Source organism: Hibiscus syriacus, unplaced genomic scaffold (assembly GCF_006381635.1).
Source record: "Hibiscus syriacus cultivar Baekdansim isolate YM2019G1 unplaced genomic scaffold, ASM638163v2 tig00111614_pilon, whole genome shotgun sequence".
Taxonomy (NCBI): domain Eukaryota; kingdom Viridiplantae; phylum Streptophyta; class Magnoliopsida; order Malvales; family Malvaceae; genus Hibiscus; species Hibiscus syriacus.
The window spans coordinates 345059-370230 of record NW_024063134.1 but is presented as its reverse complement, the minus strand read 5'-3'; the positions used below and the strand labels follow the sequence as shown (position 1 = coordinate 370230).

At 36.2% G+C, this 25172-nt stretch overlaps 3 protein-coding genes and 1 pseudogene across 3 annotated transcripts; all 4 read left to right on the top strand.

The window, feature by feature from the left end:
* The first annotated feature begins 1984 nt into the window (after nt 1-1984).
* Nucleotides 1985-3906, top strand: LOC120165791 (cation/H(+) antiporter 4-like). Its single transcript, XM_039175234.1, has 3 exons — nt 1985-2051; nt 2807-3142; nt 3401-3906. The coding sequence occupies exons 1-3, from the start codon at nt 1985-1987 to the stop codon at nt 3904-3906; spliced, it is 909 nt and encodes a 302-aa protein (XP_039031165.1).
* Nucleotides 3907-5117: 1211 nt separating this feature from the next.
* Nucleotides 5118-6831, top strand: LOC120165790 (cation/H(+) antiporter 8-like). Its single transcript, XM_039175233.1, has 5 exons — nt 5118-5351; nt 5487-5641; nt 5818-6216; nt 6393-6486; nt 6607-6831. The coding sequence occupies exons 1-5, from the start codon at nt 5118-5120 to the stop codon at nt 6829-6831; spliced, it is 1107 nt and encodes a 368-aa protein (XP_039031164.1).
* Nucleotides 6832-7989: 1158 nt separating this feature from the next.
* On the top strand, nt 7990-11409 carry LOC120165839 (annotated as a pseudogene).
* Nucleotides 11410-12702: 1293 nt separating this feature from the next.
* Nucleotides 12703-23873, top strand: LOC120165841 (AP-2 complex subunit alpha-1-like). Its single transcript, XM_039175279.1, has 27 exons — nt 12703-12985; nt 15630-15761; nt 16423-16548; nt 17039-17101; nt 17181-17278; nt 17373-17580; nt 17852-17923; nt 18002-18094; nt 18632-18733; nt 18873-18970; nt 19317-19398; nt 19526-19614; nt 19764-19869; nt 19972-20037; nt 20157-20263; nt 20355-20459; nt 20600-20720; nt 20841-21032; nt 21527-21751; nt 21867-21947; nt 22116-22280; nt 22408-22494; nt 22575-22700; nt 22871-22951; nt 23028-23099; nt 23331-23410; nt 23483-23873. Exons 1-27 carry the CDS (start codon nt 12854-12856, stop codon nt 23610-23612), a joined length of 3039 nt encoding a protein of 1012 aa, XP_039031210.1. The 5' UTR covers nt 12703-12853; the 3' UTR covers nt 23613-23873.
* The last annotated feature ends 1299 nt before the right edge of the window (nt 23874-25172 follow it).

Sequence of the window (25172 nt, the reverse complement as noted above, 5' to 3'; positions counted from 1 at the left end):
TTTTAATTTTGAAAGGTTTAGTAAGACTTAGGTGAAAGCCAATCCAAAATCTTGTTAAAACAATTGGAAATCGTTAATATTAACAACAAAAAGAAGACAAATATTTTTAACCTATATTTGAAGCCTGATGATAACATTACATCCAATTCTCATACGTTCCCTTCATTAAAATCATCATGGCCGAAGCACCATCTCTTCCCTATAGGAATGAGACATTCAAAGTTTGCTTGCGTTTACAGCCCAAGGTTAATTCTGTCGACATCTGGGAAAACTTGGCTTCTCCTTCGGTGATTCTCACGTATTCATTTCCGCTTTTCGAGTTACAAGTGCTCTTGGCATTCGTGGTCACCCATCTCATTTACGCCATCCTCAAGCCCCTTGGAATAACCATGTTTTCCTCACAAATATTTGTATGTTAATTAATTACCTACACATTTGTTTATATCTTTCTCTTTATATATATATTGGGTTTCCCTTCATGGAAAAAAACGAGAGCCTACCTTGATTTGTGACTAATATCTTTCGTTTAACTTTTGTTGACTAGACTAGCATGATCATAGGGCCTACAGGGCTGGGGGAAATAGAAAGATTCCGAAACATATCTATTCAAAATGAATTAGTATTAGAAGTCATTGATAGTACATCAGGGCTTGGTTTCACCATATTTTTGTTTCTGATGGGAGTGAAAATGGACGTGAGGTTGGCACTCACGACAACAAGGAGAGCTCTAGTGATTGGCATTATATCCCTTTTTATGTCCTCTTGTTGTTAGTATAATTGTTCAAGAGGCCTACATAATGCCTAATCAAAGTGGAGGAATGTTAGGTATGGCTCATAAATATACCGGTAAAGAGGACAGAGACTCAAGGAAACTGTGGATATCTCAACGGGGTTATGTTGAGAAAATACTAGAAAGGTTTGCGATGAGCAACGCAAAACCAGTGAGCATTCCATTGGCGAATCACTTTATGCTTTCATCAGAACAGTGCCCTAAGATAGATAGGGAAGCTAAAGATATGACAAAGGTTCCGTATTCTAATGTTGTTGGCTGCTTGATGTATGCAATGGTATGTACTCGTCCTGATTTAGCTCATGATGTTAGTCAAGTTAGTAAGTATATGTCTAAACCTGGTAAACAACATTGGGAAACAGTCAAGTGGATCTTTAGGTACTTAAAGGGTACTGTGGGACATGAAATTATTTTTGGTAGTTAGCGGGATAATTCTTTGGTTGTAGGATATGTGGATTCAGACTATGAGGTTGATTTGGATAATAGAAGATCTATAACAAGGTATGTCTTTACTCTTGGTGGAGGGCCTATTTGTTGGAAGTCTACTGTTCAATCTGTTGTGGCATTATCTACAACTGAAGTTGAATACTTGGCAGCGGCTGAAGCTACAAAAGAAATTTTATGGCTTACTGGTTTAGTGAATGAGTTAGGTGTTCAGCAAGGTGGAGTTCAGTTGCTTTGTGACAATCAAACTATTATTCACTTGGCTAAGAATCATGTATATCGTACTAGAACTAAGCATATTGATGTAAGGTTTCACAAGATTAGAGAGTTGGTTGCATCTGGAGAGATTTTGTTTCAGAATGTACATATTGATGAGAATGTCGCTGATATGTTCACCAAGCCAGTTACGACAGGCAAGTTCTTGCATTGCTTGGACTTGTTGAGTGTTTCGAGTTGTTAAAGAAGTAAGGTAACCCAACCCACATTGAATGTTTCTTAAGGGGTAGGATATTCGCCAAGGTGGAGATTTGTTAGGTATGACTCATAAATATACGGTACAGGGTTATTTTTGTAAATATGTATCAGGGTTTATTTATAAAAGGAGACGTAACCAAAACCTATGATTTTTATTACTGAATGAAAAATCTAGCGTCGCCCAGGGCATCGAGGACGTAAGCAGATTGCTGAACCTCGTTAAAATTCTTGTGTTCTTTTCGTTTTCTTTACCCGATTATTCAACAAGGAATAACAATGGAACGTGCAGTTGAGACAATCACTGAATCCGTGACATATCTTTCAGTCGTCGCATGGCTGCTCGGTGAGCTCAAGATCCTAAATTCAGAGTTGGGACGACTGGCCTTATCAGCGGCGGTCGTGAGTGACTTGAGAACCATATTACTATATAAATGCTTTTTTTGGCACGATATTGGGCTGTGTCACCATCATCGGTTGTGGGCTTGCAGGAGCAACGATTATTTATTTATTTCTTCTTTTTTATGTGGTTCGTTCATGAATATTATGGGTAGTTAGAACAACACCCGAAGGTAGGCCGATCGAGGAAGTGTACGTCGTGATCATCTTGATGTTGGCTTTTGCATCTAGTATGTTCACCCATGAGCTCGATCATAGTCCTTTACTCGGGGCTTTTCTCATTGGTTTAGTTGTCCCCGACGGACAACCACTAGGATCTGCGCTGGTAGAAAAGTTTGATTGTTTAACCAATGTTATCTTTCTAGTAATCTATGTAACAAGATGTACAATGAGAGTTAATCCAAAAAAGATGTTGGATGATCCATCTACAGTTAAATTTACATGTGTTTTTGTTATTGTCACATTCCTTGCCAAATTCACATCATGTTTCGTAGCTTCATGTTGGAGAAAGATTCCATTGAGGGACTCCTTGGTAATTTCTCTCATTATGAGCAACAAAGGCATTGTGGAGCTCTCATATTTCTCCACTTTCAAAGACAGTGAGGTAATCAGAATCAAAATCGATCTCAGTTGAATCAATGTGTCTCTATACGATGTTTCTATTAACAAAACATTAATCTTCTTTTCATTGCTTCCCTCAAGTTTTTTCGGATGCAACTTTTAGCGTGTTGACACTTGCCGTTCTAGTAAATGCAACTATAATCCCAGTCCTGGTGAAGTACCTTTACTACCCTGTTTCAAGAAGATATGCAAGTTATCAGCAAAAAAACATAATGCACTTAAAACCTGATTCTGAGCTAGGAGTTGTTGCATGTGTTCATAGACCTGAACATGTCTCGGCCTTGGTCGATGTGCTTGATATCACATGCCCTACCAAAGAGAGTCCTAACATTGTTTACGTCCTGCACCTGATTGAACTAGTTGGTCGAGACTCTCCGGTCTTTATTGCTCACCAAAAACACGAAAATCGAGTTACCGGTTCCTACCACCACATTGTTGCTTTCAATTAATATGAGAGAAACAACTGTGAAACAGTCACAGTGAATGCATTCATAGCAATCTCTCCGAGTAAATTGATTCACGAGGATGTATGCACTCTAGCCCTTGACAAGCAAGCATTTTTCATACTTCTTCCATTTCATAGAAAATGATCTATTGACGGATCTATTGAAGATGAAAACAATTCGATAAGGAACATGAATTGCAACGTCCTAGACTGAGCCCCTTGCTCAGCAGGGATCCTCGTCGACTGGAGGAGGAAATTGTTGACTTCGTCGGCCTCAACCTACAATGTTGGAATTATCTTCTTAGGTGGTAAAGACGATCAGGAGGCTCTAACATTAGTCAAACGAATGGCTCGTGACCCTAGAGTTAACCTGACCGTGATCCATCTCATTCCTGATGAAAATTGTCGGAATGTCATAGACTGGGACAGTATGTTGGATGCTGAGACATTGAAAGATATCAAGCAAAATGACGATAGTCATGGTTGCTGCGTAAAGTATATAATACAAGTTTCAAAAGATGGACAACAATCATCGAGGATCATTCAATCGATTGCAGGTGACTATGATTTGATCATTGTAGGTAGACGCTACGGTGTAGATTCGGTCCAAACAATAGGTTTATCAGAATGGAGCGAGTTTCCTGAGCTAGGGGTCATCGGAGACCTTCTTGAATCCATAGATATTAGTAGCAGGGCATCTATTCTAGTTGTGCAACAACATAATTATGTAGATTAGATTATGTCAAATTCAAATACTGAAAATTTTATTTATTATAGGTGATACGAGATAAATTTTTATTGTTTTGTTTAAAAATTTTAGAATAGTGTAACCCAAACGATACCTATTACACATATGCAAAATAAAAAGTTCACCTTTATTCGGAAAAAGAATTTACAAGAAAAGTTGATACAATATAGACACTAAATTTAGTTTGAGTAGCCCAAAAAGTCCAAAATTTTAAAAGTTTAGTAAGATATTTAAGTCTGACAGCGTGTCGTTCTGATGTCAAAATAAAAATAGTCTTAATCTCAAAATAAAGTTAAATAAAGAATAATATAGGGAGAGTAAGGGTCGATCTACATGGATTAGAGACTGATGAATTTCTTGCTCTTGATTCCGATTTAGGCGTGATATAAAGGACAATAAAAGGGGGATTTGATGAGAAATTGAAGTAATTAAAGATAAAAATAATTAAATAAATAAAATAAAGTAAAAATCAAATTAAAGACGAAGATTCAATATGATTAAATCAATCTTGGGCTAAAGCTTCTGCCTCGATTCAAATAGATCATTGAATAGGATTTTACCTCCGGGCTCATGCCGGTTATAGTCTATAGGGTCCAACCCCTATAAATTGTTTTCTCCCAAATAAATCGAGAATCTAAAATCAATTTTTAGATCTCGACTCTTTTGTGAATGAAAATCGCTTACTAATTCAACGTTTTTAAGTTCTTGAAAAATCGACTCGGATTCTATCGTCTCAATTGATAATCTAACCCGATTTCAGTTTCCCTTAGCGGACCGCCGCTAAGTGTGTTCACAGGAAGTCGAATATGCCACAGGTCGATCCTTCCTCCCAACTATTAACCGAAATTGAAATTCAATTCCATAGTGCACTTTTTGAAATGAAATCGCTTTGATTTTAAAAGGATGATCGATTACCGATCTTTGATTTTCGAAAACTGAAAATGTAACCCTTGAGGGTATAATATGCTTTTCGATTCTCACAATTTAGAATCGAGTCATTGCTTTAGCTTTCGACTATGGAAAACTTAGTTAATCATGGTAGAAATTATACTTAGCATTTTGAAAATAAAATAAAAACTAGAAAGAAAGAAAGAAAAAACAATGAAAATGTATATAACTTTATATTTGAAGCCTGATGATAGCATTATATCCGATTCTCATACTTTCTCTTCATTAATACAATAATCTTAGCGATTGTCATGGCTGAAGCACCACCTCTTCCCTATGGGAATGAGATGTTCGAAGTTTGCTTGCCTTTACCTCCTAAGGTCAATTCTGTAGGCACCTGGGAAAACCTGACTTCTCCTTCGGTGATTCTCGCGTATTCATTACCGCTTCTCGAGTTACAGGTGCTCTTGATTTTCGTGGTCACTCATCTTGTTTATGCCATCCTCAAGCCTCTTGGCATCACCATGTTTGCCTCACAAATGTTTGTATGTTAATTAATTACCTACACCTTTGTTTCTCTCTTTCTCTTTGTAAATATCTTGAGTTTCCCTGCATGGCAAGAAAGAGAAAGCCTACCTTGATTTGTGACTAATATCTTTCGTTTACCTTTTTTTGACTAGGCTGGCATGATCATGGGGCCTGCAGTGCTGGGGCAAATAGAAGGTTTCCGGAACATATTTATTCAAAATGAATTAGTATTAGAAGCCCTGGATACTGCAGCAGGGCTTGGTTTCGCCATATTTTTGTTTTTGATGGGAGTGAAAATGGACGCGAGGTTGGCGTTCACGACAACACAGAAAGCCATAGTGATTGGCATTGTCTCTCTTTTATGTCATCTTGTGGTTAGTATAATTGTTCAAGAGGCCTACAGAATGCCTAATCAAAGTGAAGGAAGAATAGAATTGGAACATTTTGTGGGGACAATCACTGAATCCGTGACATATATTTCAGTCATCGCATGGCTTCTCGACGAGCTCAAGATCATAAATTGAGAGCTGGGACGACTGGCCTATCAGCGGCAGCCGTAAGTGACTTGAGCAAATTAGTTCTATATGAATTCTTTTCTTTGGCACGATGTTGGCTGTGTCACCGTCGTTGGTTGTGGAGCGGGCAGGAGCTACCATCTTTTTTAGTTCTTTTTCTTGTGGTTCGTCCATGGATGTTTTGGGTAATTAGAACAACACCCGAAGGCAAACCTATCGAGGAAGTGTACATTATGATCATCGTGATGTTAGCTTTAGCATCTGGTATGTTCTCCAATTGGCTCGAGCATAGTCCTTTACCCGGGGCTTTCCTCGTTGGTGTAGCTGTCCCTGATGGACTGCCACTAGGATCTACCATTGTAGAAAAGTTTACTGTTTAGCCAATGGTATCTTTCTAGTAATCTACGTAACCACATCTACAACGAGAGTTCATCCAGAGAAGATGTTGGCTGATCCGTCTGCAGTCAAATTTAAATGCGTTTTTGTTATTGCCACAATCCTTGCCAAATTCACATCATGTTTCGTAGCTTATTGTTGGAGCAGGATTCCATTGAGAGACTCCATGGCATTGGCTCTCATTATGAGCACCAAAGGCATCGTGGAGCTCTCATATTTATCTAGTTTCAAAGACAGTAAGGTAATCTGAATCAACATCGATCTCAGTTGAATCCATGTGTCTCTATTCGGTATTTTTCTTAACAAAACACTAATCTTCTTTTCATTGCTTCCCCCAGGTTTTGTCAGATGCAACTTTTAGTGTGTTGACACTTTCCATTCTAGTAAATGCAACTATAACCCCAATCCTGGTGAAGTATCTCTACGACCTTGTTTTAAGAAAATACGCATGCTATCAGCAAAGAAACATAATGCACTTTCTGAGCTACGAGTTGTTGCATGTGTTCATAGACCTGAACACATATTGGCCTTGGTCGATATGTTTGATATCACATGCCTTACGAAAGAGAGTCCTAATGTTGTTTAGGCCTTGCACCTGATTGAACTAGTTGGTCGAGATAGAGAATTGTTTGTTTTAGAAGAATCTATACTTTTGTATATAGAAATATAAGGCTCACTTTTTAATTTTTCTTGTGAATTTTTCTAAGTCGCTGTTAGAACTGTTTTATGATAATTATGGTGTCTAGATTTTCTGACCTTTCATCGTTCGAAAATCATTTTTTTTAAAATACATATAGGAATTAGTTGGGATTTATTCCAAACAAAATTAGATTGAAGTCCGGTTACAAAGATTCATTGATCACTTCCTAATTATTTTTATAAGAGTTTTTGTTAAATTTTAAATTTTTGAATAACTTTTCTTTTAGAAAGATTTCACCAAACTAAAATTCGAATTTCATTAATATTATCCAAACATATTTACACTCAAAACAACCAATATCCATACATTCAACACTCAAAAAACCACATTCAAGATATGCATAAAACACTTCAAAGTATAAAATGTGTTACCTTAAGTCTCAAAACACAAACAAACTTTCTAGCTTAGTCTTCTACAGGCTTCTCCTTTCTTTTAGTTTTGGAGGTCTCTCCACCCTTCTTTGCTATACAACATGCAAAATCATAAAGATGACTACCATAATATAAATAAAAGTAGGGAGGAAATAATTATATTGAATTCATGAAAACGGTCTTAATGATTAAAAAGAATGTTGTTGCCTTTAGTGATTTTAAGTTCGAGCAATTACGTATATACAATATGTATGTGTGTTAATAATTAAGAAAAATAGATGAATATAATATTATATCTATGTAAGTTTTACTTGTCGAAAAAAAGTTATTATAAAATTAAAAAGATGAGAGAGATTAACAATGAATTATAATGAATTATCGTCAGAAAAATGATAAAATTTAGATTTATTGTAAAATTTATTATGTGTCATTTTTTAAATAATTGAGATGAAATATTATTTAAATAAAAAATTAAGTATTAAAATAGAAAAATAACATAGTTAGATGGTTAAAAAATTAACAAAAGAATGCATGGAGGATGACTTTGCCAACAAGGCAAAGCGTGGGACCCAAGATGGTATGGTACATAAATATTTAGGACAAACTCAACCTCCTCACTTAAATCTAAAGAAAAGACGCAAGTCGTAGCGCGTGAAGCTGAAACCACAAGAACACTTCCCCACAAGTCCCCAAAGCTTACAAGTGCCATCACAACCTTCTGGGAGGGTCTCCTTTTATGTTTTTTTACCTGCAAATTTCCCCGGAAACCCTAATTTCTTCTAATCATTTCTCTCCCCTCATGAACTCAATCTCTTCAGCCTTCTGGTAGCTCATTTGAATTTAATCGGAACCTTTAGATTTCAATACCCAATTTGTTTTGGAGATGGCTGAGGATAAGAATGGAGATCGAAGTGAAGCCAGTGATTACTCATCGGAAGATGAAGGGACTAAAGATCACAGAAGGGGAGGGTACCATACGGTGCGTATCGGTGACACTTTCAAGAATGGTTGCTATGTGATTCAGAGCAAGCTTGGTTGGGGTCATTTCTCCACCGTTTGGCTCGCTTGGGATACTCAAAGATCGGTATTTTCCCTCTTCTCTTTATTACTTTTCAGCTCTCTTTGTCCCTTCTTTCTTATGGTAAAAGTTTTTATCCTTTTTTATGGAAAGTTGGTTAATCGTTAGTAAGGTGAATTGTTATTTTAGGGGAAAATGGGATACTTTTGAATTTTCTTATGGAATATCTTATTTGGGTGTGTATGAGAACATTGAAAGATGTCATTGTAAAAGATGCTGGAATGGGCATTGCTCTTGGTTAATTGAAGGGTCTTATTTCTGCAGCTAATGTTGTGAAGAGTCCAAGATTTGCCTCCTTGTAATTGAGATTCAGATGCCCTTCATTTTCCCATGAGAGATAATTTTATCTTTTTTTACATATAGTTCTCTAGTTCAGACATTTCCATTATGATTCTTGCTGCTGATTATATATGGTTTTGTTACTTGTTTAGGTTATAAGCTTCTTTGTTCCTTTAATTTCATCGTAATGTAAAACTGGATCAGCCATTGCCTTTTGATTTCCATTGTTCGACTCGTTAACTGGATGAGAATTTATTGTTTGTAGCGTTATGTAGCTTTGAAGATTCAAAAGAGTGCTCAGCATTACACTGAGGCAGCAATGGACGAGATAAAGATCCTCAAACAGATCGCTGAGGGAGATCCGGACAATAAAAAGTGTGTCGTGAAGCTCTTGGATCATTTTAAGCATTCAGTGTCTAATGGGAACCATATGTGTATGGTTTTTGAGTACTTGGGGGATAACCTTTTGACCCTTATTAAATACAGTGATTATCGGGGGGTTCCACTTCACATGGTTAAAGAGATTTGCCGTCATATTTTGATGGGTCTCGATTACTTACACCGTGAACTTTCAATCATTCACACTGATTTGAAGCCAGAGAATGTGTTGCTGTTGTCAATGATTGATCCATCGAAAGATCCTAGGAAATCTGGTGCATTTCTCATCCTTCCTTCTAGGAAGGATAAGGTTGTCGTGGAGACTGTCACTTCAAAAGAAATGAAGAGTTCGAATGGAGATTTGATAAGGAATCAGAAAAAGAAGATTCGTAAGAAGGCTAAGAAGGCAGCTCGAGATGGTGCAGGACAGGAACCTTTGGAGGAAACTGAGACAGATTACGAGACTGGTTGTACAGAAGGCACCGATGCTGACGTGAAATCAAATGAAGCTTGTGGTGAAGGACAACCAAAAAGTTCTGTGGCTAAAGACGATGCAAGGAGTGATGGAATCAACAATGGTAACCGAGGAAAGGAGAGCCATAAAAGGGGGAGCCGTGCAACAAGGAAAAGACTGTTGGCTGAAGCTGATCTTAAATGGAAACTGGTTGATTTTGGCAATGCTTGCTGGACATATAAACTATTTACAAATGATATTCAAACCAGGCAGTATAGATGTCCTGAGGTTATCCTTGGATCCAAGTATTCAACTTCAGCGGACTTATGGTCATTTGCTTGTATTTGTTTTGAACTGGCTACTGGTGATGTTCTTTTTGATCCTCACAGTGGTGAAAACTACGAACGAGATGAGTTATGAAGAAGCCATTTTACTTTCGTTCTTGCATTTATGTTTTAATTCGTTGGATACTTAGTCTTGTGTGCCTCTTAGTCCCAAGTCCCAACTACGGTGGACCTTGTGGTTACTCATGTATGATGGTCATGTACTATACGAGTTAATATCAGCATCTTCTGTGGAACATTTTGCACCATAGCGAATACAAGAACTCGCATTGCTTGATGCATGCTTGTTTTCGTTTTAAGATTGTTCTGATTTGCATTTGTTTACATATGAAGTATCCAATAATCCTTACACCTTTACCTCCTTGAAAAAGGACAGGAGAAATAAATTTTCATTAGCTTTAGATGTACACTAGATAAAGTTTGCTTCTATTTTATGTCTGGAGTAAGCTTTCTGTATGCTACAAGCGATGTGACTCCCAACTTGTTTCCTATTTTTGCAACAGTGAAAACCATAAGAATTTCTTAGAAATCGAGAGACCACCATAAATTGAGATGAGCCCCACCCTTCATTTTTTTTTCAATATTAATTATGTCCAGTTCTGTAGGCCATTGCAGATTTTCTTGTCACCTTTTCCCCTTGACGTACATCTTTCATTTCCAGGATCACTTGGCATTGATGATGGAGCTTTTTGGAGTGATGCCACGCAAGGTATGAACAACACATGCCTCACGAAGGAATGAATTTGTCATCCTCCCTTTGTTTCAAGGGAATGAAGTTAATATTTGAATGCTTTGCACTGTAAACTTTGTAGTTCAAGGTATTGTAGCTGTAAATCTCACTGTTTGAGTGTCCAACAATTTTCGCCAGATTGCATTAAGTGGACACTACTCTCGGGATTTTTTCAACAGACATGGAGACTTGAGGCATATTCGCCGATTACGTTTCTGGCCTCTCTATAAGGTCCTTATGGAAAAGTATGATTTTAGCGAGCATGATGCTACAGACATGGCTGACTTCCTCATTCCAATACTTGATTTTGCCCCTGAAAAGAGACCCACTGCTGCTCAATGCCTCAACCATCCATGGATCAGTGCTGGCCCTCGACTGCTAGAACCTTCAACAACAGTTCATGAACAGTGCATAGATGACAGTACATCTCAAAAGGAAAGGAAAGAGAAGGATGACAGAGAGTCCATGGAGGCTGGAGTGGGGAATATTGCAATCAATGGAAGAGCTTCAAAGCCATCGAAAAAAATGCCTGAAGTTGAAATAACCTTCTGAATTTGTTTTCCATTGATTTCTCATGAAATTCTTTCTTCCTCGTATTACTTTGCCAAACGGCTGCTTTTCCTCGTTCATAAGACATTTATACGATACCGTTTTGAAGTGATCCAGCTTGGGTTGGGGACGGTTTCTTTAGGGGTTGACTCCAGTTTTGTAAGAAGAAATTCGCTCATGCACCCCATTTTCAGGGTACATGTTGCAGGCAAAGGCTCTCATGGTGAATGGATGTAATTCTTTCCCCTTTCCATGTAGATTTAGACTATTCCTTAATAGAAATTGTGCTTAAAACTTGTACTATCAAATTGTTCTTTTGGAGATGCATTTGATTGGAAATGCTACTTGATATTGTTTTTGTTACAACTGTTACTTTTTTTATAACCATTTAAATCCGATCGGATTTAGATCTATAGATAGATTAATCTAGATCGGATACTACAAAAGTAGGGGTGATCCTTCTAATCCAGTTTATTCTATTCACAATCGTCATGATTTGAAATCTCTAATCTTATTTAAGGGATCTAGTGTCTCATTTCACTACACTAATTGATTGTTACTATTATTTTTTGATACTTGATATGTACCACCTTTGATATAGGTTTAATGCATCATTTGGTACTTCGATATGTACCACTATGAATGGATGGAACGTAGATGATAGCATGTCTGGGATCGAATCACTAATTTTAATCAAGAAATTTAGTGATTCACTTCATACCAACTCGTTGTTGGTATATTTAAACATTTTTTTAACATTTTTATTAATCAGCGCTGTGTTGTTTGTTTCAGCTGCCAACTTTAACCAAGACATAGCAGTTACACAGGGAGATAGCAAGGTTCTCGAAAACGACTAGCTTTTAACTCTCACCCAAATAGACGATTCACACCAATGTATACTACAGATGGAAAAGGAGACAAAAGGCCATAATCAGCTCTCTTGACTCTTTTAAGATGAGTTTTGGTGGAAAAGAATGTTGTAAACGTGGCCGAGTTGAAAGTTGGTACCAACGAAGATGAATTTAACAATAAACCATTAATAGGTAGGTATAGGTAGATAATCCATCTAACGAATCTAGTAGTTAAATGAAGTATTTATTGTTATTTTTATAGATTTTGGATTCAAACAACTGTATCAGTATAATGTATTCGTCATCGATGATTAAAAACAATATGAATAAATATTAACTTGTAATCAACATGTATATGAAGAGATGATAGAATTAAGTCTTTTTGAAATTATCATAAGTTTCAAGTTTCAATATTGGTTTGGATGATTGATAAAAGTTTAGAATTAATATTTCTTAATATTATTAGAACTAATAAAATGTAAATGCAGGTAAAAAAAATATAAAAATAAAAATAAAATTTGAGCGGCCCAAGCTCAACCCGATTGAAACATGGATATATATATCAGATGAAAATTCAAATCAAAAACCGATCCGACTAAGAAACAATTTTATCTCCAGGTTTTTTTTCCAAATTTTGTTGCTCGTTTTAGAACAGAAAAGACAAAAGTATATATTATCGGTTTTCTTTTAATTTCCAAAATTGATATTTCTATTTTCGTTTCTTTTTACAGCTCATTTATGTCTCCATTGCAAATTTGAGATGCCGGGACGATTTCTCCGTTGCCCTTGAAAGAGAAAACAGAGAGAGAAAGATCTGGAAAATTGAGAGGTAGATCCCAAAGGAAGAAGAAGTGTATCTGATCAGTAAACCGGAATGGCAATGCACGGGATGAGAGGGCTCGCAATTTTCATCAGCGACGTTCGGAATTGCCAGAACAAAGAGCTAGAACGCTTACGCGTCGATAAAGAGCTCGGCAACATCCGTAATCGATTCAAAAAAGAAAAGGTTAGGGTGTCAAAGCTTCTTTTTTCCCTCTCTATTTAAATTCCGTGTTTGGAAATGATCGGACTTACTTTTTAAGTTTTATGTGCTCCTTCGTTATTTTTTATTTCGTTCGAGAGAAAAACGTGAACTTAGTTAAGCTGTGAAGTCTATCCGTTTGTAAGCGCTATAAGTGTTTTGATTTTCTCAATGCCGGTAGATTATTTACAGCAACCTACTGCAAATAAATTGCGTATATGTTTTCTAGGAAAAGGATGTCTCATTGATTCATAACAGTAGTAGCAGGGTGAGGATTTGCGATCTTCATAAGCACTTCCATTTTTCTGCTGACTAAACCTATGTGTTAATCGTATTTTATGCAGATTTGCAGTAGGATTGGGTCATACATCTTAAGAATTCTAAATCCATATAGTGTATTAGACAGTATTTTGCTTGCCAATCCTGAGAAACTGTTTACAATTTGAACTCATGTTAAGGGCATTACATGATGAAGTAGAGAACTCTTAATAAGCATATTGCAATTATTAGAAGCCTAAGTTATATATGGTTACAAGCAACTAGGTTTCATTTAATAAGTTTCCTCACAGCTTAATGAGGTCTTAGTCTCTTCCTAAAGAGTCAGTTCTCACCAGCTTGGATGTGAAGGTCAGGCAGATGTATATTCATGCAGAACCACGTTTAATGAGCCAAACACTTGTCAAAATTTAAAAATTGCGTGTGCTAGTGAGGATTTATCCTTCTAAGATGTGTTTCCATAAGTTGATGAACCTATCTATCAATCCCATGGCATATTGAAACTGAAAATTTTCTTTTTATTTGGATTTTATAAATCTTGTTACTTCTGATAGAAGAGGTCCTTGCATTTGATTTGCTTTTGCTCGATATTAGAGCGTCTTTCTCTCCTCTCCATCTCCATCTCCATCTCCATCTCCATCAACCTCCTCTTGTGGCTACTTTTTATGAAGTGCATAGCTGGGCCTTTTCCATTTGCATTCCCTAATTTTGTTCTATGTTGAGGGGAAATACATTTGGTTCCCAACCTGATGAACACGTCCTTCCTCCTTTAATGTTGTTGTTAGTTGAAAAGATTAATTTGTGCTTTAGTAAGATTACTGTGAAATTTTACAGTATTACTATTTTGTGTTTTTCCCTTCCCAAGTTTTATACTATCAAACCATAGAAATTTTGCCTTGTTGAGAAATTTTCTTCCCTTAGTCATATCATCTTACTAGTTTGTCATGTTTGATTTGTATAGGTTCATACAAATCAAATTCAAGCCTCAAGAAGAAACATAAATTGAATTTGCTTTTTTTTTTTTTGATAGAAGTTGGAGGTCTCATTAAAAACTCCCTTCGTATTCGTTCACATACTAAAAGTATGTTAACGAACATTGGAAGGAAGAAAAGAGTACCTCAAATTTTATTGATAATATTACCCGATACAAAAGACACCACGGAGTAACCTCACATGGTGATGTACACCTTTACAACAAAGACCTTAACTTCAAATGACCTCATCCAAAGTCACAGTCTAATCACCTTACTCCTAATTACACCACCAGCAGTAGGAATAAAACATCGCAACAGAACATGATACAAATTAAAAGCAACACCTACAACCGTAAAGACTAAAACAAAACCACAATTGAAGAGACAAGATCAATGAGACTCGTCTTCTTCAGGAGCCCAAGAGTTTGGTTTGAATGAAGGCTCTATCTCATGCACCATGACCTTGAAGAAGTTGTCACCAACCTTCAATTCCACCAACGCATCAATTCTCGAATCAGCCTTTGTGAGGACTTGCATTTTTGCCCGATCAAAGGTTGATGGAGAATGACAACTTTCGTCGATAGCTAGTAATAAACCCCACTTCTCAGAAATGTTCTTGAAAGTATCCCAATTCCATGCGTGAAAAGGAACACCCTCGCAAACTAACCATACTCGGCGACACTCCATTACCAAACTTTCTGACCAAGTTTTGACTATGGAGAACCACTCTGCGAGAATCTTTGATTTATCGTTCTCCACACTTCTCAATGAAGCATTGTCTTCGAAAATCATTAAAATCGCATTACCAGCAGCTCTCATTAAGGTGAACCCAGTGAGGCCCTTCGCTTGCATTTGTCTAGCGAGATGACCAATTTTGACAAAGTCCTTGCACCACCCCACTAGACAATTGCTCAACACCTGAAGTTTTTCTTTATCTATAACACCTTCAACTTTATAAAGATTCTTCCTCGATTGAATTTACTTTTTCTTTTTTTTTCTTTCTCAATTGAGTATTTGCTCCTGTTTCCTACATTCTAGAATGTTATGTTCTACATTTTTTTACTGGAATCTGAATATTTATATATTAATTGTTTTTGGGTGAATCTTGGTGGGGTCTCCATCTCCAAGAAAGTAACCTTGTTTCTACATGAAGTTTCTTTTCTTTTTTCCCCTGCTTTCATAGTCAATTTATTATGGAGGAGTTTAGCCCATTTTTTCATGTGAAGTTTAAATGTTAGAGCCTAAATTTTCCAAACACTGATCATTCCCTCTAGAAACTTTTTCATGGAACGATTTAGTGCTTTGTTAATGATGGTTTTTTAGTGCCTTTCCAAGATGAGCAAGCAGTTTGTTATTGAAAGCTTATGTTCTTCTGACAGGGATTGACACCATATGCTAAGAAGAAATATGTTTGGAAAATGCTTTACATTTACATGCTGGGTTATGACGTCGATTTTGGTCATATGGAAGCTGTTTCCTTGATATCTGCACCAAAGTATCCAGAAAAGCAGGTCAGATCCATTTTTGTTATCTCTTTAATTTGATTAGTGTCATATCCACGAGACATTAAATGGTGAGAAACCTGGTGGACCTATGCCCTAGAAGTGACATCCTTATTTAAGAGCTCGAAAGAACAGTAAACGAGAATAGTTGTAAACCAAAGCCGAAAGTTTTTTTTTTTATCATTTCATCGTTTCCCTTTGAGAAAGAAAGGGGGAGAGGGGGCCAACAAAACTTGAATGTATAAACAATATAACTTGTTGCAAGATCTCAGCTACGTTTCAGTAGTTAGAATCTGCACTACCACGAAATCTCTATTCTTTATATTCATATCAGTTATTGTTACATGTAACGAGTTTTCTGCAACAGTAAAGCTGGCAAGTGATTGGTACTTTGTAAGCACTATAGATCATAATCATTTTGTAGAATACTGATCCTTATGAGTATTTGAATGGGGCTCACGATATCAATTTAACTTTGTATTTTTGAAGCCTGGATAATATATGAATATTCATGTAACCTTTTCAAATAATGTAGCTTATTGGGTTTATTGTAATAAGGATATATTATCATGCTCTAAATGGTTGATGTTATAATATGCATGTTAACATTTTCTCTTCTAATTATTTTTCCCTATGGTTTTCTTAACTTTTGCTCTATAATTGGCTTCAGGTGGGATACATTGTGACATCATGTTTGCTCAATGAAAATCATGATTTTCTGAGACTAGCCATCAACACTGTACGCAATGATATAATTGGTCGAAATGAGACTTCTCAGTGCCTGGCATTAACCTTGGTAGGGATAAGAAACTGTTTGAGGTTCTAGACATCATTAATGTAATTAGAATGGGATGGAAGTGTTTGTAATTTACAACATCGAACACCAAGCTTACATAATAGAGATGCATACGGAAAGTATGATTTGTCTAAGACACGTGATTGAGAACTTTCTTTTTCTCTTTTCTCAAGAGGAGTTTGTTTTCACTTACCCAAATATTATTCATCACTTTATGATTTATATCGTAGCTCATTATTTGTGGATCTGAAACAGGTTGTTATATTACTTTGATTTTGTTGTTAATCAAGTGCCACTAAGGAACTCAGTGTTCTATTGCTTTGGCCTTGGATGTTGCTTTATAGTCTGTAAAGTTTTTAGTTATTGATGTTCTGGTTACTCTTTTGTTACCTTTTGTTGGGATGATTTCCATATTGCTTTTGTTCAGGTTTTTGATATTGTTGTTGTTGTGATCTTACATCTACCTTTTTTTCTTGAATTAACTTTGTAGGTTGGGAATATTGGTGGGAGAGAATTTGCTGAGTCTTTGGCACCTGATGTTCAAAAGTTAATTGTAAGATCAACCAGAAACTTGTTACATTATACTTCTTCTTTTAGAAAATTATTTTACACTTGCTGAATCTATGTTTCAGCTGTCTAGCAGCTGCAGACCACTTGTACGGAAAAAAGCTGCATTATGTTTACTGCGATTGTTTAGGAAAAGTCCCGATGTTGTCAATGTTGATGGCTGGTATGCTAGAATGTTAACAAGTTTATCCCAATTGACTGTTTTATGATATTAAGATGTGCTTCTGCTGAATTAGTTTTCTTGCCCTATGTTTTAGGGCGGATCGGATGGCTCAGCTTTTAGATGAGCGTGATCTTGGTGTTTTGACAGCTTCTATGAGCCTTCTTGTTTCTTTGGTCTCAAATAATCATGAAGCTTATTGGACTTGCCTTCCAAAGTGTGTAAAAATATTGGAACGCCTTGCAAGGAACCAAGATGTTCCACAGGAATATACTTATTATGGTATCCCATCTCCCTGGTTGCAGGTTTGCCCTACTTCATTTTTATAACTCCTATGAATTTAATGCTTAGATCAGAAATAAGTCATGCGCCTGGTCTAATTTGTGTATATAAGTTTGTTTCAAGCGAATCTTGTTCTCTTGGATATGTTTGCACTTGATTATATGGTAATTGTGTCCTATTCTTTCCCTTGTTTTTCCTATCTCTATGTTAGAGTTGATGATTTTTTTTATCAGTAATTGTCATTGACTCATATTTGGTAGATTTTAATTTGGTGTTATCGTTCTGTTATAATAGGTTAAGACAATGAGGGCTCTTCAGTATTTTCCTACCATTGAAGATCCAAATTCGAGAAGGACATTATTTGAGGTTTAAACTTTCCTGTATAGTTTTTGTTTTCTGTTAAGGTTATTTTGATATTAATGGAACTTGAATGGCTGATTTCAGGTCCTACAACATATATTAATGGGAACAGATGTTGTGAAAAATGTTAACAAGAATAATGCATCACATGCTGTCCTATTTGAAGCCCTTGCTCTTGTGAGTTTACTTCTGAATTTTGGCTGTAGCATGTGAAATTTATTATAAAAGACATTTTTTTGGCATTAAGTGGTTTTAGAAAGATCGAGTCTGTCAAGCTCAAATAGACACTAGTATGAAAATCTTGCTGAAATTAATCAAAATAAGTATTATAGGTGGGTCTCATGTCTTCTATCCCATTTTATCAAAAAAAAAATGTCTTCTATCCCATGAAAAGAAATATTATGCGCCTTTTTACTTTCATGTGTTCTTTCCTGCCCTGGTGTAAATATGAAATAGAAGTATATGGATGATGACAACCTTACTCTGTACATGCACATGAGGAAAGAAAAGCATAGTGGTTTCAGGAGTAACTTATCTGCTTTCTTGCCTCTTTAACTTATTTCTAGCTAATAGTTTACCCCTCTTTTGATTCCTCTATGCGTGTAAATCATTTAAATTAAATAACTTAATATCCAACTCACTATTCTTCTTTACTAATCATGTTCAAGGACTTCTTTCTTGAGTTGTGTTGTACATTTGCTCTCCTTATTACAGGTCATGCATCTTGATGCTGAAAAGGAGATGTTGTCTCAGTGTGTTGCCCTTCTTGGGAAATTCATTGCTGTTCGTGAACCAAATATTAGATATCTTGGTTTGGTAAGTTATGGAAACATAGTTACTTAGTTCTCCTTGAATGATCTTGCTAGCAGACTATAAAATACGTTTGCATGTGCCAGATCGGGGTGGTTATATTTAACCTGTGATTTACTTATAGATTTTAAATGCTTGGTTGCAGGAAAATATGGCTAGGATGCTAATAGTTACTGATGTGCAAGAGATTATAAAAAGACATCAGGCACAAATTATCACATCATTGAAGGATCCTGATATCAGGTTGAGTTTCTTATTTTGCAATTTTTTGAGTATTTATTGCACTTAAATTGTTATTGCTATGATTCTCTTCTGTGAATTATTTGTATACAGGCTCAAATATATGTAACTTCAGTTGGCGTCATCTAAGACATGCCAAGTGTTCCTTGCTCGAAAATCACCTTATATAGTTTTCTTGTTATGAGTTTCAAATCTGACCAGTTAAAATGACAAGTTACCAACTTTATTCAAGACTTAAACCTTCATCTGTACCTAAAGCCTTAATTTCTAAACATGGAACTATATGTGCTTTGAGTTGTATGTTCATAAGATTCATTTTCTTTGACTAATGCCCGTGCGAATTTTCCAGTATCTGTAGGCGAGCTCTTGATTTGCTTTATGGTATGTGTGATGTAACAAACGCAAAGGACATTGTTGAAGAATTGTTGCAGGTGCTTAAGTCTTGAACATGGAAAAACTATTACTTTGAATGATTCCTCAAATAATTTATTTTCTATATAGCTACTCAAATGCTCAGGTATGAGATGAGAATGTTGCTGACTGTCATCTCTTTACCAGTATCTGAGCTCAGCTGATTTCACAATGCTTGAGGAATTGTCACTCAAAGCTGCCATTCTTGCTGAGAAGTTTGCTCCTGATCTGTCATGGTAAGCATGTTGGATGGAAGCAGGGTATTAACTCATATCCTTAATAATGAAGATTTTCTACCTCAGTGTTTTCTTCTCTTTTGCGTACAGTAGCTTCATCAAATGATTGGTTGTTATTCCGTATAAACTAGTTTGCCTAAACATTTCAGGTATGTAGATGTGATTCTTCAGTTGATTGAAAAGGCAGGAGACTTCATTAGTGATGACATATGGTTCCGTGTTGTGCAGTTTGTTACTAACAACGATGACCTACAGGTGATCAGAAAGTCCAACGCATTTAATTGTGCTACATTATAACAGAAAAAAGATATTCTTCTTTTGGTGGTTTTCAGCTGAAATGTTCATGTTTATGACCAGACTTATGCAGCTGCAAAAGCGAAAGAGTATCTTGACAAGCCCGCTGTACATGAAAAAATGGTCAAGGTTCGTATAATTTATAGTTCTTTGTTTCAGGATGAGCTTGCAGGCATGGAGACAGTATATGGTACATTTTATGGACAGAGATTTGTAAGTTTATTTTTGTATTTGTTTGTACCGAACAGGTCTGTGCTTATATTCTTGGAGAATACAGCCACCTTCTGGCTAGACGACCTGGGTGTACTCCAAAAGAAATCTTTAGCATCATACATGAGAAGCTTCCTACAGTAAGGTAAGAGCCTTTTATCACTAATTCTCCATGTTTCATAAATACTTATTCTTTATTATTTTAGTGTCTTACTATATTGTATATCACATTTCAGAACTACTACCATTCCTATTCTTCTATCAGCTTATGCTAAGATCTTAATACACACTCAGCCACCTGATCAAGTACTGCGAAATCAAATTTGGGCAGTATTCACCAAGTGAGATTTAGTTTAGCATAATTTTCTCTCTGGTTGCTCAACATTTCATCTATAATTTGTTTGAAATTTTAAAATTTTTGGTTTTATTGTCATCAAACTAGTGTGATTTGCTCAACACACTTTTGTAACTGTTAATTTAGATATGAGAGCTGCATTGACGCAGAGATACAACAACGAGCTGTTGAATATTTTGCATTGAGTCGGAAAGGTGCTGCTCTAATGGATATTTTGGCTGAAATGCCTAAATTTCCTGAGCGTCAGGTCTGTGTAATTTGCAATATTTGTATAGAAGCTGCCTGCTCTAGTTTTGAGTTGCTGGAGGTATATGCATATTCTTGATTCGGATGATGACTAAACTATGCTATTGTCCTCAAATCACAGTCTTCGTTGATCAAAAAGGCTGAAGATGCTGAGGGTGGCACTGCAGAGCAAAGTGCCATCAAGTTGCGTGCTCAACAGCAACCATCAAATGCTTTAGTTGTAACTAACCAACACCCTGCTAATAGGGCACCACCACCAGTTTCTGTTGGCCAGCTTAGCCTGGTTAAAGCACCCAGCATGGATGATACTGAGGTTTGTTCTTTTGTAATCCCAGTGGCTCTCGTTGTGTAGGTTTCTGATATACTAGTTGCTATTGCCACACTCATTGAAAATGTATATCTTTTTTCTCTTTATGGTTTTTTACAAATTCATTATATACATTAAACATATGATTGCATATGCTGTTTGCAAATAACTGAAATTTACATTTTACCATAAACTTATTTTGACATTATGTAATGATTACATTGAATTAGAATTTTTATGGATTGGATAAACCTTGTTAATCAAATATTTCAGTTAATGGAAGTCTTTTAATGGAAATATAACATTACTTATCAAATTGGATAAATTTTGTTGATATAAATATTTGAAATGGCAAAGTGGAAATACAATAATAAAAAAATTGTGTCAGTTTAAAAGGATTTCAATCTGTTCTTTACATTATAGGTTATAGATATACAGATTTGTGTAGCTATTATTGTTAAGTCTAATTTTCAGTAATATACACTTCATTATCTTGGCAGGATCATTCAATAGAGCGAGCTCCTTCTCAGGAAAATGTAAATATAAGCAAAGTAGATCCACAAGCGCCTTCGGCAGACCTCCTTAGTGATCTTCTGGGTCCACTGGCTATTGAGGGCCCTCCTGGTGCTGCTGTTCAATATGAGCATAATGCAACCCCTGGATTGGATAGTGGTCCAGATGCTTCAGCCATAGTACCTGTAGCAGAGGAGACAAATACAATTCAGGTGCCACTTTCCAAACAAAAGCTACAAGTTTGGTCATTGTAAAATTGCATGTGATTCTAAGTGGTTCTGTATTGTTATTAGTTTCACTAGTTGATGTCACTACTTGCATCTGCAGCCGATAGTAAATATTGCCGAAAGATTCCGTGCTTTGTGCTTCAAAGATAGCGGTATTCTATACGAAGACCCTTACATTCAGGTACTAACCTCTTACTTTTCACATTCTATATTGTTGTTATCCTTTATTTTCTATTATTTCCTGAGGTTAAACTCTAGGATACTAATTTGGTTTTTCAAGTTGGTTTTATGACTCCATTAGAAGCTTTGAAAAGGCTGATGCTGATGTTCTCGCTAAAAATTCTTTCAGATTGGCATCAAAGCAGAGTGGCGAGCTCATCATGGGCGTCTTGCTCTTTTCTTAGGAAACAAGAATACATCTCCTCTCATTTCAGTTCAGGCTTTGATATTGCCTCCTGCTCATTTGAAGATGGAGCTTTCATCAGTGCCTGACACCATACCTCCTCGAGCACAGGTGAAAAGACTCATTTTGCTTGTAACTAGTTACATGTTGATGCTTATTGATGAATTTTTGTCATCTGGTCCTTCAATTTCTTTTGTTTCATCATGTTTATTCTGCTTCCTTTTCATGGTTTCTGTAGGTGCAATTCCCACTTGAGGTTGTAAATCTTCAGCCAAGCAGGGATGTAGCTGTTCTTGACTTTTCCTACAAGTTCGGAACCAATAAGGTACTTGTAGATAACTGATAGATTATTAACTGCTAAATCACCAGGAGCTGGTTTGTTTACTATGCCATTGCCTTTTACAGGTTAACATCAAACTTCATCTTCCTGCTTTGCTGAATAAGTTTCTTCAGCCCATATCGGTTTCTACTGAGGAGTTTTTCCCCCAATGGAGATCACTTGCAGGACCACCATTGAAGCTTCAGGAAGTTGTATGTAGACCTTTTTTATCCCATACCTATTGTATAATAATGTAACATCTGTTGTATATAATGATTCTTGTTCTGTGCATTCTATTTGATATCGTCATTTATACTCCAGTTTATTCTCTTTGCTGCACTCGCTGTCTGATCTGTAGTCATTTTGCTCCAAATTTGGGCAGGTTAGAGGTTTAAGACCAATGGCTCTTACGGAAATGGAAAATCTACTCCACAGTTTTGGACTAATGATTTCTCAAGGGCTTGTAAGTCCTTTCACTTGAGTAATGTCTTCTGCCCATTTATATATGGCATTGTTCACTGTTCGATTTTCTGTTCCAGGATCCAAATCCTAATAATCTAGTTGCCAGCACAATCTTCTGCTCGGAGAAAACACATGGCATGCTCTGCTTGGTAGGAAATATGTTCTGTTCAAGCTATGTGCGTCTGTTTTATTGTACTAGATTTGTTTCGAAATTACCCGCTTGTTAATCTTAGCCAGTTGTTATAATTGAATTATATATAAAGAAACTGAGCCTTGGTCTTACAACTTGCAGCTATGCAAATTATTCATGAGCTTGTAGTGCATTAGAATCTGTGGAACGTTGGTGCCTGCTTACAAGCTGTTTCTTCTGTAATATTCAGGTCAGAATTGAAACAGATCCAGCGGACAGAACTCAGTTGCGTATGACACTTGCTTCAGGCGATCCTACATTAACATTCGAGTACGTAGCTACATATTATCCAAAGAAGTTAAGATTGGATTGGCAGAATTTTATTACATTTTTTACCTACAGGTTGAAAGAATTCATCAAAGAACAACTGGTTAGCATTACTACAGTTACTCCAGCACCTCCTGCAGCTCCTCCGACCCCCCAAATACTGTCAAGCGATCCCGCTGCACTACTAGCTGGTTTGCTATCTTGAAAACAAAGAGGACCAAACTCGAAGATTTGTTCAATATGCACTTTAACAAAACTTGATTTTAACAGCCGGCACACGCACACCCACCCACTGCCCTTAGGCTTATACAGTTAAATCCCAGTGCGCTGTGCGGGGCTGGTGGAAGCAAAGATCGGGTTAGCAAAGAAGGGCAGATCTAAATTTTTTGATTCTTCACAAGGATATTGCAACTTGGTGAGTTTTTTCCTCCCTCTTTTAGTGTCTTATGGGAGAGGTTTTTTTTTTTTTTTTTTTTTTTTTTTTTTTTTTTAAAATTCTGTTATCCGATTTCTTGCCGGCTTTCACAAATCCAAATATATAAATATCTCTTGAATAAGATGCGGTGGTCAAATTTGGTAAAATATTTTATCATCATAACCTATCATGTGATGGATTCATGGTATTTGGTTGCTATCAACATCTCCTTTTATGCATTGGTTTTGCTTTTTCGTGATTATTACATCTCGGGTTCTTAAAAATGTGTTAATATTGGTCTGTTTTTCCCGCTTAATACCACGGGTGAAATGGGACAACAAAAATAAATAACGTATAGGGGTGTGCAAATCCGGGTATCCGGAACATCCGGGTCGGTGATTTCTAGGCCCGTGTTCCGACCCGGATGTTGCGGGTACCTGGTACCCGATTTTTTTATTTTCAAATTATTAATTTAAAAAAATATACATAAATTTAAATGTTCGAAACTTAGAATTACGTATTCTAACATCCGAATATAAAATTTAAAAGTTCGAAATACAAAATCTAATAATTCATAATATAAATAATACATTATATTATATATATATATATATATATATATATATATATATATATAATAATAAAAAAACTAACAGGGTACTCGGGTAACCAGGTACTCGAAAAAACACAATTTTGTGACTTGAGCCTGACTCGGGAAATGTCGGGCCGGGTACCCGACCAGGTCGAGTAAATTTTTTTTAGAAAATTACCTAGCTTTTTAATGTTCGGGTCGGTGGGTTGGATATTTTTACACACCCCTAATCACTTCTTAATACGACAATAGGAGACCCTTCTTCAGTTTGACACTCAATTGTAAACCCACACGAATATATGATGGGTATATATTCGAGATTAATAGTTATCCCTTTTAATAATGTCATCTCTAAATTTTAATCTAGATTTTCTATGCACTAATAATTTGGTTTAGTTTTAATTTATCAAACACTGCTTAAATCATTCTCTGTGTATGTATTTTAGAAAACGCAAATTATGGCTTATAGAACGAAAAAGTTCATTTGTCAAACGTGGAACTAAGGCATCATTTTACACTAAATGATAAAGCCAATTAAAAAATGTGGGTCTGAGGGAAGTTTTGAGAAGATGGAAGTGGGCCATTTGGTGGCTGATTTAGTTGAACTCTCGGGCCACATTTGGTCTGATTTTATGTCTAAAGGTAACATATACATGTCACCAATTCACATTATAAAAGTTATTACTGATGAACTTCTGTCGGCATAAATTGTGTATGATTTCTTCCTAATTGATTGCCCTTGTCTGCTCTATTTATTT

Excerpts from the sequence above, each read along its gene's own strand:
- LOC120165790 (XM_039175233.1), top strand. The coding sequence starts at position 5,118 with ATGGCTGAAGCACCACCTCTTCCCTATGGGAATGAGATGTTCGAAGTT. Across the intron at positions 5,352-5,486 it reads TGTTTGCCTCACAAATGTTT|GCTGGCATGATCATGGGGCC; the intron begins GTATGTTAATTA and ends TTTTTTGACTAG. Across the intron at positions 6,487-6,606 it reads CTAGTTTCAAAGACAGTAAG|TGTGTTGACACTTTCCATTC; the intron begins GTAATCTGAATC and ends TGCAACTTTTAG.
- LOC120165841 (XM_039175279.1), top strand. The coding sequence starts at position 12,854 with ATGGCAATGCACGGGATGAGAGGGCTCGCAATTTTCATCAGCGACGTT. Across the intron at positions 18,734-18,872 it reads ATATTAGATATCTTGGTTTG|GAAAATATGGCTAGGATGCT; the intron begins GTAAGTTATGGA and ends GCTTGGTTGCAG. Across the intron at positions 18,971-19,316 it reads TTGAAGGATCCTGATATCAG|TATCTGTAGGCGAGCTCTTG; the intron begins GTTGAGTTTCTT and ends CGAATTTTCCAG.
- LOC120165791 (XM_039175234.1), top strand. The coding sequence starts at position 1,985 with ATGGAACGTGCAGTTGAGACAATCACTGAATCCGTGACATATCTTTCA. Across the intron at positions 2,052-2,806 it reads AGTCGTCGCATGGCTGCTCG|TTTTTTCGGATGCAACTTTT; the intron begins GTGAGCTCAAGA and ends GCTTCCCTCAAG. Across the intron at positions 3,143-3,400 it reads ACACGAAAATCGAGTTACCG|GGATCCTCGTCGACTGGAGG; the intron begins GTTCCTACCACC and ends CTTGCTCAGCAG.